Raw genomic sequence first — 13,572 nt, forward strand, 5'->3', positions numbered from 1 at the left:
AATGTTCGTGACAGAACACACAGTATTTCAATTAGAAATGATAATGATAACAGCCTGTTTCTCACCCCCCATCCCCCTTCTACTATCACTAATTTCACCGTACCTTCTCCCTCTAGCTCTTCCCCATGCTTGTACAGCTGAGCTAACCTAACAACCCTACCCAACAGGGCGCACCCGCCTCTTCGACCACTCAATCCTCAGCCGATACTCTAATAGAGACAACCCGACTAGGGATACCAGCATGGCATTTCACTCCTCCTTCGGGCGCCTAACCAACGGGAGGCGAGGTTTACTCCGGACACCCAATGAGGACTCATCCTAGGGGTTCCTGAACTGGAGGCAAACACGCCAAACCCGAAGGGGTTAGACAGATGCACGACATTCCCAAGTGCAAACGATATATATCACAGACAATAGGTGGTGAAAACAGACGAGTCTCCGCAGACTCACATGACCCGCACTACACCGGGACGCCTGGCGCAAACAACAAACAGACACAGGAAAAAGGCAGGGGGTACCCAGAAGGTTAGAGGGGGGAACAGAGGCTAAAATATGAGATTGTAACACTCCCTTCACCCTCTAATTGAGACGCAGGGATGCGCAACAAGTCAGATAACCAGGGGTCATGCAAAATCCACCACCAATGCATGAACACACCCAGCCACCTAATTCACGATGTTTAAGGGGATGTTTTACGGGGGGAGCAACATGAAAAAAGTACCCGCTCGGATTTATGCATCTTGAAGCGTTATGAACCTTGTAGCGTTATTTAAACACTACTCTTTCCTTTCTTTCTGTATCACCTAATGTTTTGAAAAATAATCTAATAAACAAAGATTGACAAAAAAAAAAAAAAATGATAATGATAATGTTTATTCTTAAAACACCAATATGTTCCACTGATGTACAAGTGTTACAAGTCAGTTCAGTACGATAACTTTGCTGTTATATAAAGCCTGGGAAAAGAAATTTCTTAAAAAGCGGAATATTAAGGGAAACTTTGACTTATTCAAACTTTTACCTTTGGTGACATCACATACAGTTTGATGCCGCCAAGCACTGGGTATGCTTCTCATAGAAAAGCAATAGATTCTCTATGCGATGCCTCTAATTGGCAGAGCATGGCGATTACCAAACATGCCCAGTATGTCCCCAATGCTTCTCTAAGATGATCTCAGAAGAGGAGTGTCTGCCCGATGCTGGATTAAAACGTTAGTAGAACAGACTAATTTATTTTAAAAGAAGGGGAAATATTCTTAACCTACTAAAGAACATTCCAATTTAAAAAAAAAACAAATGGTTTACACATTTCAACATGTGGATTTAAAAAAATAAAGAGAAAGCAAATGAATGTTCTTGTTGTGACTGTGCCAATCTTAAATCACAAAATTATTATCGGGAGGTTGTGAGGGTCCAGCTTAAACAAGCTCAGACGTGGTTCCATTCGACAAAACAACTGCATTATCGTACCATAATCATTATGTGAAACATCAGTGAAGTAAAAAAAAAAAAAAACAGGAAATAATTGCCTGTTTAGCTGTTGTATGTGTTTGGATTAATCAGAACCAATCCAGGTGGATCAGGTATCCACTGGTGATATTCTAGAGAAAATGTATAATGGAATTATCACTAATCTAAAAACTGACCTATAATTACGGGTATGTTTGTCCATAAACAACCTAGTGAAATATTTTGGCTTTTTTTCTGACAAAAGGCCATTGAGTTGTATTCATTCATGAGAGTGTACCAAGTAAATTAACATAGCTTGATATATACAGTCTGATTGGTTTTTGCAGACATGAGACAGAGATAGAAATAAAGGAAATGTTTCATTCCGAAAAAGATAAAATCTATTTTTTAATTAACTAGGAAGATGAGAGTTGTAGTGCATTGTGATGCTTTCGTGCAGTGTTCCCAATATCCCATAACCAGGCTACTTTCAATAAGATAAGGGAAGCTTTACAATACATTGACTGGAGTAAACTATTTAGTGAAAAGAAACACTGAGGATACATGGAATAACAACAAACAAATATTAGAAAGGTACCATTTCACAGTATGTACCATTGGGTAATACATCTAAAAGAAACACATTTTAACCAATATGACTTAGTTGGAAAATGAATAAGGCAATTAAAAATAAGAGGGCATTTAAATCAGACGCATCCTATAAAAGATAAGGAACCTAATAATGAGTGCAAAAAAGCAATAAGAATAAACTACATAACGAGGAAGTGATAACCAAAGAGAGCTAAAACAACCCCAAAACATTTTTAAGTACATACATGCTAAAACCAAAAATGAAAGTGTAGGTACACTGAAAACAAAGATGAGGGTGTTCATTAATGAAGACCAGGAAAAGGCAGAAATTTTAAATAACTTTCTCATAAGTATATATTAAGAAAGAACCTATGGCTATAGATATGCAAATGATTGCTGCAAAAAAACTGACTCAAGACAAGCTGCTGCAGCAACTAAAGAAAGTTAATATAAACAAAGCTCCAGGGCCTGATGATATTCACCCATGAGTAATTAAGGAACCAAGTGTGGAAATAAGTGAACCTCTTTTTAATCTTTCAAGAATTGTACCGGAGGATTGGAGAAAGGCAGACGTGGTTCCTATATTCAGAAATGGTTCAAAATCCTTACCTGGAAATGATAGACCTGTGAGCTTAATTTCTGTGACTGGGATAGTATTTGAACGGTTACGAAGGGATAATAATATTTAGGAATTAAATGAGAAGAACGTGGTTATCAGCAAAAATATGCACGGTTTTATAAAACATAGGTCATGTCAAACTAACTTAATTACATTTTACGAAGAAATAAGTAGAGGTATAGATCAGGATGCTGCAGTGAATGTGATCTACTTGGATTTTGCCAACGTGTTTGACACGGTTCCACACAATAGGTTAGTGTTCAAACTCAAAGAAATTGGTCTAGATGGAAATTCTTGCTCCTGGGTCGAACATTGGCTTAAATATAGGGTACAGAGAGTTGTCATTAATGTTAAACTTGCCATCTGCACTGTAGGGTAACGAATGCACAAGCAACTTGTACTATAAATGATAGTGAATTTGGGATAACAGCACACAAGAAGGATTTGGGAATTGTTATAGACAGCAAACTATGCAACAATGTGCAATGTCAATCAGCAGTGGCAAATGCCAGTAAGGTATTGTCATGTATAAAAAGGGGCATTCATTCTCAGGTGCAATTTTGGGCACCTGTTCTAAAAAAGGATATTATGGTACAAGAAAAAGTGCTGAGACGACTACAAAATTAATAAAAGGAATTGAACAATTTAACCATAAAGAAAGGCGAACAGATTTACACCTTTTTAGTTTAGAAAAACAGCGCCTCAGATGGGATATGATAACATTATACAAATATATCTGGGTCAATACAAACCATTGTCTGGAAATCTATTTACAAAGAAGACTATACATAGGACACAAGGTCATGCGTTTAGACTGGAAGATAGGAGACAGTCTAAGGCAAAGAAAAGTTTTTTTTTTTTTTACCGTGATAACAATAAGGCTATGGATTTCTCTGCCTGAAGAAGTGGTTTAATCAGAGACTGTACAGATGTTTAAACAGCAACTGGATGCATACTTGCAAAAACATAATATTCAAGCATATAATTTTTCAGTTGTAGGGTAATAGCTTCTTAAACCAATGATACAAATTTGGAAGTGCTTCAAACTGGGTTTTTGGCCTTCTTTTGGTTCAACAGCAAAACAGCATAAAACAGATGTGAGGTAGGTAGAACTTGATGGACACATGTCTCTTTTCAGTCTATTTACCTATGTAAATATCTATATGGGCAATAAAATAACACATTATTGATCATTATGTTCAATGATATACGCTTTGACTAATAATTAGAAGGACTTAAGTGAACCAGTCATGACAGGTTTGCTTCAAATTAAATGTTGGCATAGGATAATTTGGCAATAAACATATTTAGAAAAACAGCTTCATACCAATTTGACAAAGCCGGTAACAAGCTTTACCATGATTTGCCACCTCTTTGTGAGCTTTCTTTGTATAAAGACATAAATCTTTCAGCAAAACCTGAGGCTCCTATGAATTTTCATGAAAGTGCAAACATATCCCAAACACCCTCTTAGCAGGGACATAAAGGCATGGGCGAAACTGCTGTACAAAGTAATTGAAGCCTGTGGAAGAGATGGTGGGCACTTTTTTGGCCAGATACCATGACCTTGGTGAAGCACATCTACCCGATGACATTTGTTGATCTAAATCACATTTTGTCCCCATAACGCCAGCAATGTATGAAAATGCCAGCTTTTGCAAACCGATTTAAACTACTGCTGTGTACGATCTGTAAAGCCCAGCTGGATTTGACTAGGATATACTCCTGCATAGTAAGTATTTTTCTTATAAAATATTGACATGTCTCCTCTTGCTGTGTTATTTCACATGGAACAAGATAAGCTTGGTTAAGTTCTCTGGTCTAAGGTTCCAAGAAGCTATGCGACCTGATATGAGCAAAGCCTCATTAAAATTCCCACAAAAGAACACTGAGCAGTGATCAACTGTGGTCACTGCACTACGGGCCAAGATATTACTTATTCATAGATTAACACATCAATTGCTTGTTCTTCCATCCAGACACAATAAATAAGACACTACTACTTAATGAAGAACTAAATAAAATGCTATGTTACGATGTATAAACTATAAATTATTACCATATAGAAATTTGGGTCAGAATTAATATTACTCAAGTGGGACCTGCTTTTAAATTGGTAACATCTCTGAAAAAGCATCTAAAATGAACAATACAAAAAAACAAAACAACATAAAATGGGATAGAAATATAAATCTATTAATGACAAAGCTGGTGTATTGGCCTTTTATGTATGTTATCATATATTTTTGTCTATAAACAATTAACAGAAACCAACTATAATAGTTATCATTGGACAGTCTTCTCTAATGAGAATCAAGCTTATAACATAGTAAGATTTTAGGGAGCATGGTATTGCTCACATACATGTGAGTGCCCTTCCTCACCTGTACAGATGCTTTAAAAAAATATCTGAATAGGGCGTAGCCAGGCTACAGAGCAGTCCAGACGTATGTTGCCTGAACTCCCACGTATGGCATCCTAAATCTAACATTATTTTCTAGCAAACAACTTACCTGGACGCAAAGCATGACTACTATTGTGACTGTAACGCCGGTGGTGCTGGGGATGCCTTTCGTGGGATCCTCTGTCACTGGAAATCCGCCCCACACGAGGCTTTGCGCCCTACCAGTGATCGTGCAGAGGAGAGGCAGCTGCTCTCCTACTGCTTTGACTGGTAGGGAGATACTTGATTAGTGCTATTCCCCTCCCCCCATGAATTGGTGGGGGTTATCCCGGTCCCCCTTGGCTAGCTCCATATCCACACGCTGCACCCAGTTGCTTGACACATACCACGTGGCAAACTCGGCCGACTCACTTAAGATGGCAGACGAGCTCCCTGAACAGGGGCGCGAACTGCACAGACCGGTGACTAACATGTCAGGCTTTGTAGAAGGCATGCTGCAACGCCTTGACAGAGTGTTTGAGCGATTCTGGCGCAAGATGGAAGCTTGAAAGCAGACCTCATAGCCCACAACGGCAGAACCACGGCAACCGCGCCAGGAGGGGGACCACCCCAGGCCCTCACAGTCTCCCGACGGGGAGGGACTTGATGTATCACATAGTAAAGTTTAAAAAACATATACCAGTGTGTACACCTCCCCAGTGTGACTCTAATAAATCAGATAATATTACCAATGATGAGCTTGGATAAAATAATTAGCTAGAACAAGAAAAAAATACAAAGCAACATAGTGTGAACTGTATAACAGCATGAAGTGGTAAATAAATGTTGAACTCCCACTCACATTCTCCAGAGCCATACCAGGCTCTGTATGTCAGGCTCACAGGTGTCAATACTGGCTAGCGATCCAAGTGATTCAGGCAGATGAGACTCCAATATAAGGGTAAAAAAATATATATTTATTGTAAAAAATCTATGTATAAAAAAATACTATAGGGCACTATACTATAATGAAGCAAAGTCAGAGTTCCACTTACCCCTATGTAAAGTAGCCCAGAGTATATGGATACAATAAAATTACGAAAGACAAATGTAATAAATAAATTATATTGCCCGGTAAGGCAAAGGACTTGAGGGACAGAGGCTTTAAACTTTGATGTGCCCTTGAGAGGCTTCACAATTCTCTCCCTGCCGTGCCTCAACTAACCTCCAGGTGAGGTGTTGTCAGCGGGTTTTGGCTGCATATGTTCCGCCAGAGTAGCCCAGAAGTTAGCGAATGCAGCCTCGATTTTGTCCATAATTCAATCGTGTAGGTTGGCGAAGTCAGCGTGGCATTGCTGTACGCCCTGGGTAACAGGTTCTGGTGTGTCTGCCATTCCTCAACAGACAGAGGGTGCTGAGCGATCCACCACACGACCGGGCTCCGAGACCAGCGAAGACCGGGATGACCCCCACCGATCCAAAGGGAGGAGGAATCGGGACCCGTACCAACGGGGGATAACAGTTATGGCAGGAGATCGGCCGCGTCTCCTGCTCCTTTCTGAGAAGTATTCCTCACGTTTGTTAGCCTAAAATTTGAGGAAACTAAAGAGCTCCTTCAGTCTGCGTCTTGCTTGCTTGGCGGCAACACCCCGCCCCCTAGGAAAACATTTTAAATCACATTTGCTAAATTTGAAAAGCACCTTACTGTAACGATTACGGTCGTGCATCTCTATTACACACTCACACTAAAAATTCTAAGCTTATACACAACAGGGACACAAGAATAGGGGGGAAAAATAAAGAAAAGGACTCAAAATTGATTCTCAGAGAGGGACAATCCTTCATAACTAAGGACAATGAAGATGTACTGATTACTTACCCCATAGCAAACTCATCAAGATTTGTTTTTCCCATGAGCACAGCTCCTTGATCAAAAAGTTTCTGAACCACTGTAGCATTGTAAGGAGGAATATAGCCTTGAAAAAAAAAAAATATATAAGAGTGGTCATTAAAATGTTCTTTGCTAATTCATAATGTATTTTATATATTAGTATGTATGAAATAATGTTGGCTTCCAAACAGTAGCAATAACTACTATATATATATAAAACAGAAAAATAACATTTTGTTTAAAACGCTTTCTTGCCATCAATGTCAACTTCTGCCTACCACTCTAAAATAAAAATGGTCATAATTTTGTATTATTATATAAAATAAACTATAGCTTCTGCGTGAATATTTTGTAATGAATACTTGTAAAAAAATATCTCTTTTCATTGCAGCTCCTAGTTTGCTCTTGGTCTGGAGTACTGTTCTCTTTGGTCAGGAGAACTGTCTATCTGACCAAAACCATGCATGGAATCAAGATCTAGTGTGTGTTCATGATCCAGATATCATGCACAAGTGCTGGGTATCTCAACAAAGGATACCAAAGATGCTTAACTGGAATGACCCAGGTTTTGATGCCCTTGCTAGTTGTATCCTAAATAACAGTTGACCCCAGTTAAATAAAGTACAGTGGCAGATACATTGAATGAATAATATTCAGAAGTAGGTAATCATTGCTTCTGAAAGTGCAGGACAAATTACATGCAAATAATCCTATCTACAAATAATGATGAAATACAGAATTTGCTAACAAACCACAAAATGACAACATGTATCAAATTAAGCTGTAATGAAAACAAGCAATAAACAACTCCATTGCTTGTGTGTTTATTTATGCTGAAACAAAGCTTTCTCATGCTTTTAGGAACATGGACAGCAACAAAACAAATCAGAAAAAACACAAACATATTTATTTATCATAATGGGACACTTTAATGCCAGGTATACAAACATGTATTCCTGACACAATAGGTTTGAAAAGGTCATTTAGGTCTTCGGCTCCCTTTACCCCCCATTAAAAAGGTGATTTACTCACCCTTTTTCCAGTGCCGCGTGGGTCTCCTACTCCGCCTCCTGCTGAGATCAACAAATCTGATATTCTCAGCCAATCCAATGCTTTCCCATAGAAAACCATTAAGAGGCTATTGCAAATGCACAGCAAAAAGCTGCACTGCACCTACCAGTATCTCCTCATAGAGATGCATTGCTTCAATTATGCTTTAAACTGTGCAGCATCGTCCCTAGAAGCACCTCTAGTGGCCGTCGGAGTGACTGCCACTGTATGTGTCCCTAGGCAGCAACGTAAACACTGCCTTTTTTTGTTTACATTAAAAAACCTGCAGAGACAGGCAGGAGACACCAGAACCACTATGTTGAACTGTAGTGTCTCTTTAATATAAGTTCAACCAAGGGTATCTCTAGCTGGTGGCTGTGGGCTCCAGCCCAGAATGTGGGATCCTAAAGCCCTGAATCTTTTTGTCTATTCTTCTGTGCTGTCACTGGAATTGGGGGCCAGCTGCAATATTGGGCAGACTATGGAGATCAGTAGATCTCCTCCAGAGGTACAGCGTAACTTAGCTTCATGGTGCTGACAACTGATGCTTTTCCTGAATGGACACATTGCTTACTTTGTAGCATGGCCACTCAGTGCTGTGTGTGAAGCAGGGATAGAATCTTACATCAGGCTGCCCCAGTCCACTCCACACACAAAGCCTTGCAAGACCTTGATGTGCATCTAGTCATCGCACAAGCGGCATCAGAGGAACACATGGAAACGAGAGAGGTGGAGTGTGAAGAGGTATTGAAAGAGATAACAGAGAGACAATTTTGGATTGAAGGGGTACACCAGAGGGGAGATATGTTTGATGGAGGGGGATACCAGGGGAGAGAACTTTGGGAGGAGAAAATACAAGTGGCCTGTGTCTCTGTGTGCCTATCTATGTGTGTGTCTATCTGTGCCGGTGTATGCGTGTGCCTATGTGTGTGTCTATCTCTGCCGGTGTATGCCTGTGTCTCTGTGTACCTATCTGTGTGTGTTTATCTGTTCTGGTGTAGGGCTGTGTTTGAGTGTGTCTCGGTATACCTGCCTGTGCCTTTGTATGCCTGCCTGTGTGTATTTGTGCGAGTAACTGTTAGTATGTCAAGAGGTGCCTTAAAGGGATACTAAAATTTGTGTCCCCCTCCACCCCTGCTCCGGCAGCTAAATGATTAAAAACCTTAGTCACTTACCAGAATACAGCACCGGTGTCTTTCGGCGCTGGGTTGGAGTTATGTCTTCGGCAATATCATCTGACCTATGGGGATTTCACTGACCCTGGCCGTATGCGTTATTTAGGCGAATCAAAGTCTGATAGCATCCAGGAAGTGCCTCTAGTGGCTGTCTGATTGACAGCCACTAGAGGCAGTCTTAGCCCTGCAAAGTAATTATTGCAGTTTCTCAAATTTTGCAATGGTTTACATTGTTGGACTAAGAGGGACAGGAACACTGCAAACAGACCACTTCAATGAGCTGAAGTGGTCTGGGTGACTATGGTGTCCCTTTAAGTGGTGGAGTCAGTGATAGTGGGGTTTAAGTATATACACACACACACACACAGACAATACAATACTGATTCGAAACAAACAACATGGCTGTAGTAGAATTAGTTATGTACAATAACACATCGCATTTCTTTACCTTTTAACATTCTTGATGCACATGTTGTCTCGATACCACAGGTGCTAAAATTGTCTTTAACTGCAACAGGAATTCCATCTAACAAACCCAGGGGCTGGCCTGTAGTTGGAAGAGACAATAGATTCATATACAAGATACCTAAAAAAAATTTTTCAATCCAGCAAGGTCTTTGTGAGCTTGCTGTTGTTTTGCTCTAAATAAAGCTGCTATTTTGGCTTTTATCCTTGAGTGCCTTGATCAATACTGATTTCCTATATCTGGAAGTGAGACCTGGCCATGCTCAGGTCCTGAGCACCCTGGAAGCCTGGAGAGTGTGGTGTGCATTATCTTTTTTACTTTAAAATAATAATTGACCATTTTAGACCAAAAGTAGATGAACATTTCCACTATTGCCTACAATTTGCAATATCCTTGTCACTGTACATTTCAGATACACTTAAACTATATCAACATTTTCACTTAAAGTTATATACAAAATCCTCCCCAGTGCCCAAAAAAATACAAATAAATAAAAAAAAGTTTTCCAGAGCTGAGGTTTTCTTGTTCACCTGTCCACCGCTTCATCGATGAAGCAAGGCCTCCTCTGGGGTGATCCAATTCAATGATCATCGTAGATAAGCATTGGGGACCTGATGTGCATGCTTTCCTATAGCTTCTGCATCATGTGAATGAGTGCAGTGGAAGCGCCTCTAGTGGCTGTAACCGTGAAAAATAAACCCCCAAAAAATGCAATGTTTTACATTGCAGGGTTAAAATGGCACGGCCACTGCACCCTTCTCAATGAAGTTGTCTGGGTAGCTTGAGCGTCCCTTTAAGGTGTGTGAGAGAATGACAAAGTGTACATTTCACTACTGAAAATTATGCCCAATTACCAAGTTCAGCTGAGGCTCTCAGTCAAAGGTTTGCATCCAAATAAGACGAAACTAACATATTTAATGGATAAGTACGAACTTAACAATATTTGAAGAAGGGCCATACGTCCAACAACCACCGGACAAAGTTAAACTTTTAACTGAAGTCAAGAATAGGGGAGTCCTGGTACCATAACAAAAAAAAAAATACAAAGATAACAAACCTCGGCTAAATCTTTTGTCTGCTTCTGCTGCTTGCTTCAAAGCAACCTCTTCAGTTACAGTGATATATGCGTTAAGAAATGATGATTCTTTGATAAATGAAAGGCACTTCTGGCACAGTTCCGTAGCGCTCACTTGTCCAAGACGTAATGCTGCTGCTGCCTGCAAAAGATACAATGCAAATAAAGATTTCATACCAGCATAGGTTAATCCTATGTTACATAAGGTGATAAAAAGGAACTATCGCTTCTCTGGAAATCACATTATTTAAAAATCACCTATAATTTATGTAAACTTCTTTATAGAATGTTCTTTTTTGTTTAAATATATATTAAAAGATCAAACTAAAGTTCAGGTCTGGCACAGCCAAGGAACACATTACACAGTAGTCTAGGTTGCAAAAAGACTAAAGTCCATTGAGTTTGACCTTGAAACCCATTCTTTTATGCTGTTGATCCAAAGGAAGGCAAGGTATTGTAATTTAAATTGCTGAAAAGTTTAATGCTGGCCATGATAGAAAGGTGTCAGAGCACACAGTGCACCGCAGTGTGCTGAATATGGGATTGCATAGAGAAAGTGGTCAGAGTGCCCATGATGACCTCTGTCCACTGCCTTTAATGGGGACGAGAGCATCAGAACTGGACCATGGAGCGATGAAAGAAGTTTGCATTGTCTGATGAATCTTTTAGATCAGGTGAATGGCTGGGAGTGTGTGAGTTATTTACCTGGTGAAAAAAATAGAGCAAAATGCACTATGGGAAGAAGGCAGGCAAGCAAAGGGAGTGTTATGCTCTGTGCAATGCTCTGCTGGAAATCCTTGGGTCCTGGCATTCATGTGAAGTTACTTTGACACATACCACCTACCTATAGACTGTTGCAGACCCTTCATAGTAATGATGTTCCCTGATGGCAGTGGCTTCTTTCAGCAGGATAATTCACCTTGCCACAATGCAAACATTGTCTAGGGGTGATTTGAGGAACATGATAAAGAGTTCAAGGTGTTGCCTTGGCCTCCAGATTCCCCAGATCTCAATGTGATTGAGCATTTGTGCAATGTGCTAGAACAACAAATCTGATACATGGAGACTCCACCTTGAACTTGCAGAACAGTTTAGGAACCATAACAACTTAATCTAAATGAAGCTGTTATGGTGCCAGGAGGTTCCCAGGGGCACTCTTACCTCAAGGGGATAAACCGTTCTTGAACGGTTTAACCCCAAAATGGTCTCCAGCGGCTATTTCAGCTTCACGTGCGCGGCATCTGGCTTCTGAAATTTCACTTTCAAGTAGTGCAAGTTGCCTCCAGTGTCAATCTCAGCTCAATTGACTCCCCATTCATAAAACTGTCTTGGAAAGAAACGTACCTTTTCCAAGCCAGTTTTGTGAAAGGGGAATCACGGATTGGCTCCAGCTAAACTCATAGAGAAGCCTGTGATTGGACCAATTGGCAACTGGGAGCAAATGGGCTCCAGGCCGGCAAATGAAGGGAGGGAAAAGAAGTGCATTTGCAACACATTTTATAAGTTAGAAGGGAAAAAAGGTCACATGCATGCACATCATTTTAATGCATTAGGACAGATTTGTGCCTCCCCCTCCAAAAAAAACAAGAGCTAGAACACAAATGGAGCATGGAAGTAAAAAAGAATGCATCCATCTACAATTAGTTTCTCTAGCATACATTTTTTAAAATTTTGTTTATGCTTACCCAAGTGTTAATTGCGTGGCTCTAATATTTACCTGCTTGGCTGTAAATAATAGCACAGCAATGGAGATAAGCACTTATTAATGATACACAGGTTTTACTCACTGACTGTGTACTGGTTTGCTTTAAAAGAACACTCCAGTGTTCTATATAAATGCATATATTAAGATAGATTACTCGACTCCCCTTTTCCTGATACATTTTGGCCTTGTTAATATGCTGTATTTTTGAATGCTCAAGTCTACATTGCACGTCTAACACTACCTCTAGCGGCTGTCATTCAGACTTTTGGTAGGCTAACGGACGCGGAAAGTCCTCATGATATGCATGAGGACATCTACCATCAGTAAAATTCCAAAAGAAAGTCACGGAGAGCCTGATGCACTTGTGGTGCATGTGCATTAGCCCCTCCTGTCGGATGACATTGGAGGAGGCTGAGGAACATCGGTGTTGGAATCAGGTATGTGACTTTTTTAACCCTTTATGAACTAGAGGGCTCTATAGTGTTAGGAATACAGATTTATATTCCTAACACTATAGAATCCCTTTAAAAACAGGTCATACAGTACTGTTGGGGCTGAGACTGTGTGCATACCATTGATGGGAAGTCTTTCTGACATGAATGGGCGTGGCTATGGAGGCAGGCTTATGGTGCGGCATTCTTCAAAACATTTAATTATTTCTGTGCAAAAACTAAAAAAATTTGAGCATGCAAAAAAATACAGCATATTCATTAAAGCCAAACCCTATCAAATGCATTAAAGTTGTATTGGTGCCCTGAGTGTTCCTGTGACGCTTTACTAAAGCTCTCCTAATCAACAGAATTCTTCTCAAATAAAGTCATTGGGATAGCGGTAAATGTGCAGCAATCTCCACAGTAGTGGTAATTTTGGCGGAAACTTTCTATTTAGTTTTAGCCTTTTGACTAAAAATCCATTTTAGTTTTAGTCATCTGAATTGTTTTAGTCATCTAAATCTCCAGTAGATTTTAGTCGAGACAACTAAAATCTAATGAGTTTAGTTAAAGCCCCGATCTGTCACTTTTGCCACTTCTCCAGCCCCTCTAGGTGTGTCTCCAAGCCCTGATCTGTCTCTTTTGCCCCTTCCACATCCCCTTTGTGCAGTGTTAATTTTGGCTGCAAATTTCAATTTAGTTTTAGTCATAGTATTTTGACTAAAAAGCCGTTTTAG

At 40.0% G+C, this 13,572-nt stretch overlaps 1 protein-coding gene across 2 annotated transcripts in view; it reads right to left on the reverse strand.

Annotated features, from left to right (window-relative positions):
- The window catches only part of QRSL1 (glutaminyl-tRNA amidotransferase subunit QRSL1), a 72,120-nt gene that overhangs the window by 57,501 nt on the left and 1,047 nt on the right, over nt 1-13,572 (reverse strand). For both annotated transcript variants that reach the window (XM_063441306.1, XM_063441305.1), the window contains exons 2-4: nt 10,682-10,841; nt 9,607-9,705; nt 6,922-7,018 (exon numbers count right to left, since the gene is read on the reverse strand). In XM_063441306.1, coding sequence (XP_063297376.1) covers nt 6,922-7,018; nt 9,607-9,705; nt 10,682-10,841 — 356 coding nt within the window. The remainder of the gene's footprint in view (nt 1-6,921; nt 7,019-9,606; nt 9,706-10,681; nt 10,842-13,572) is intronic.

The sequence above is a fragment of the Pelobates fuscus genome, chromosome 2 (assembly GCF_036172605.1).
Source record: "Pelobates fuscus isolate aPelFus1 chromosome 2, aPelFus1.pri, whole genome shotgun sequence".
Classification (NCBI taxonomy): Eukaryota; Metazoa; Chordata; class Amphibia; order Anura; family Pelobatidae; genus Pelobates; species Pelobates fuscus.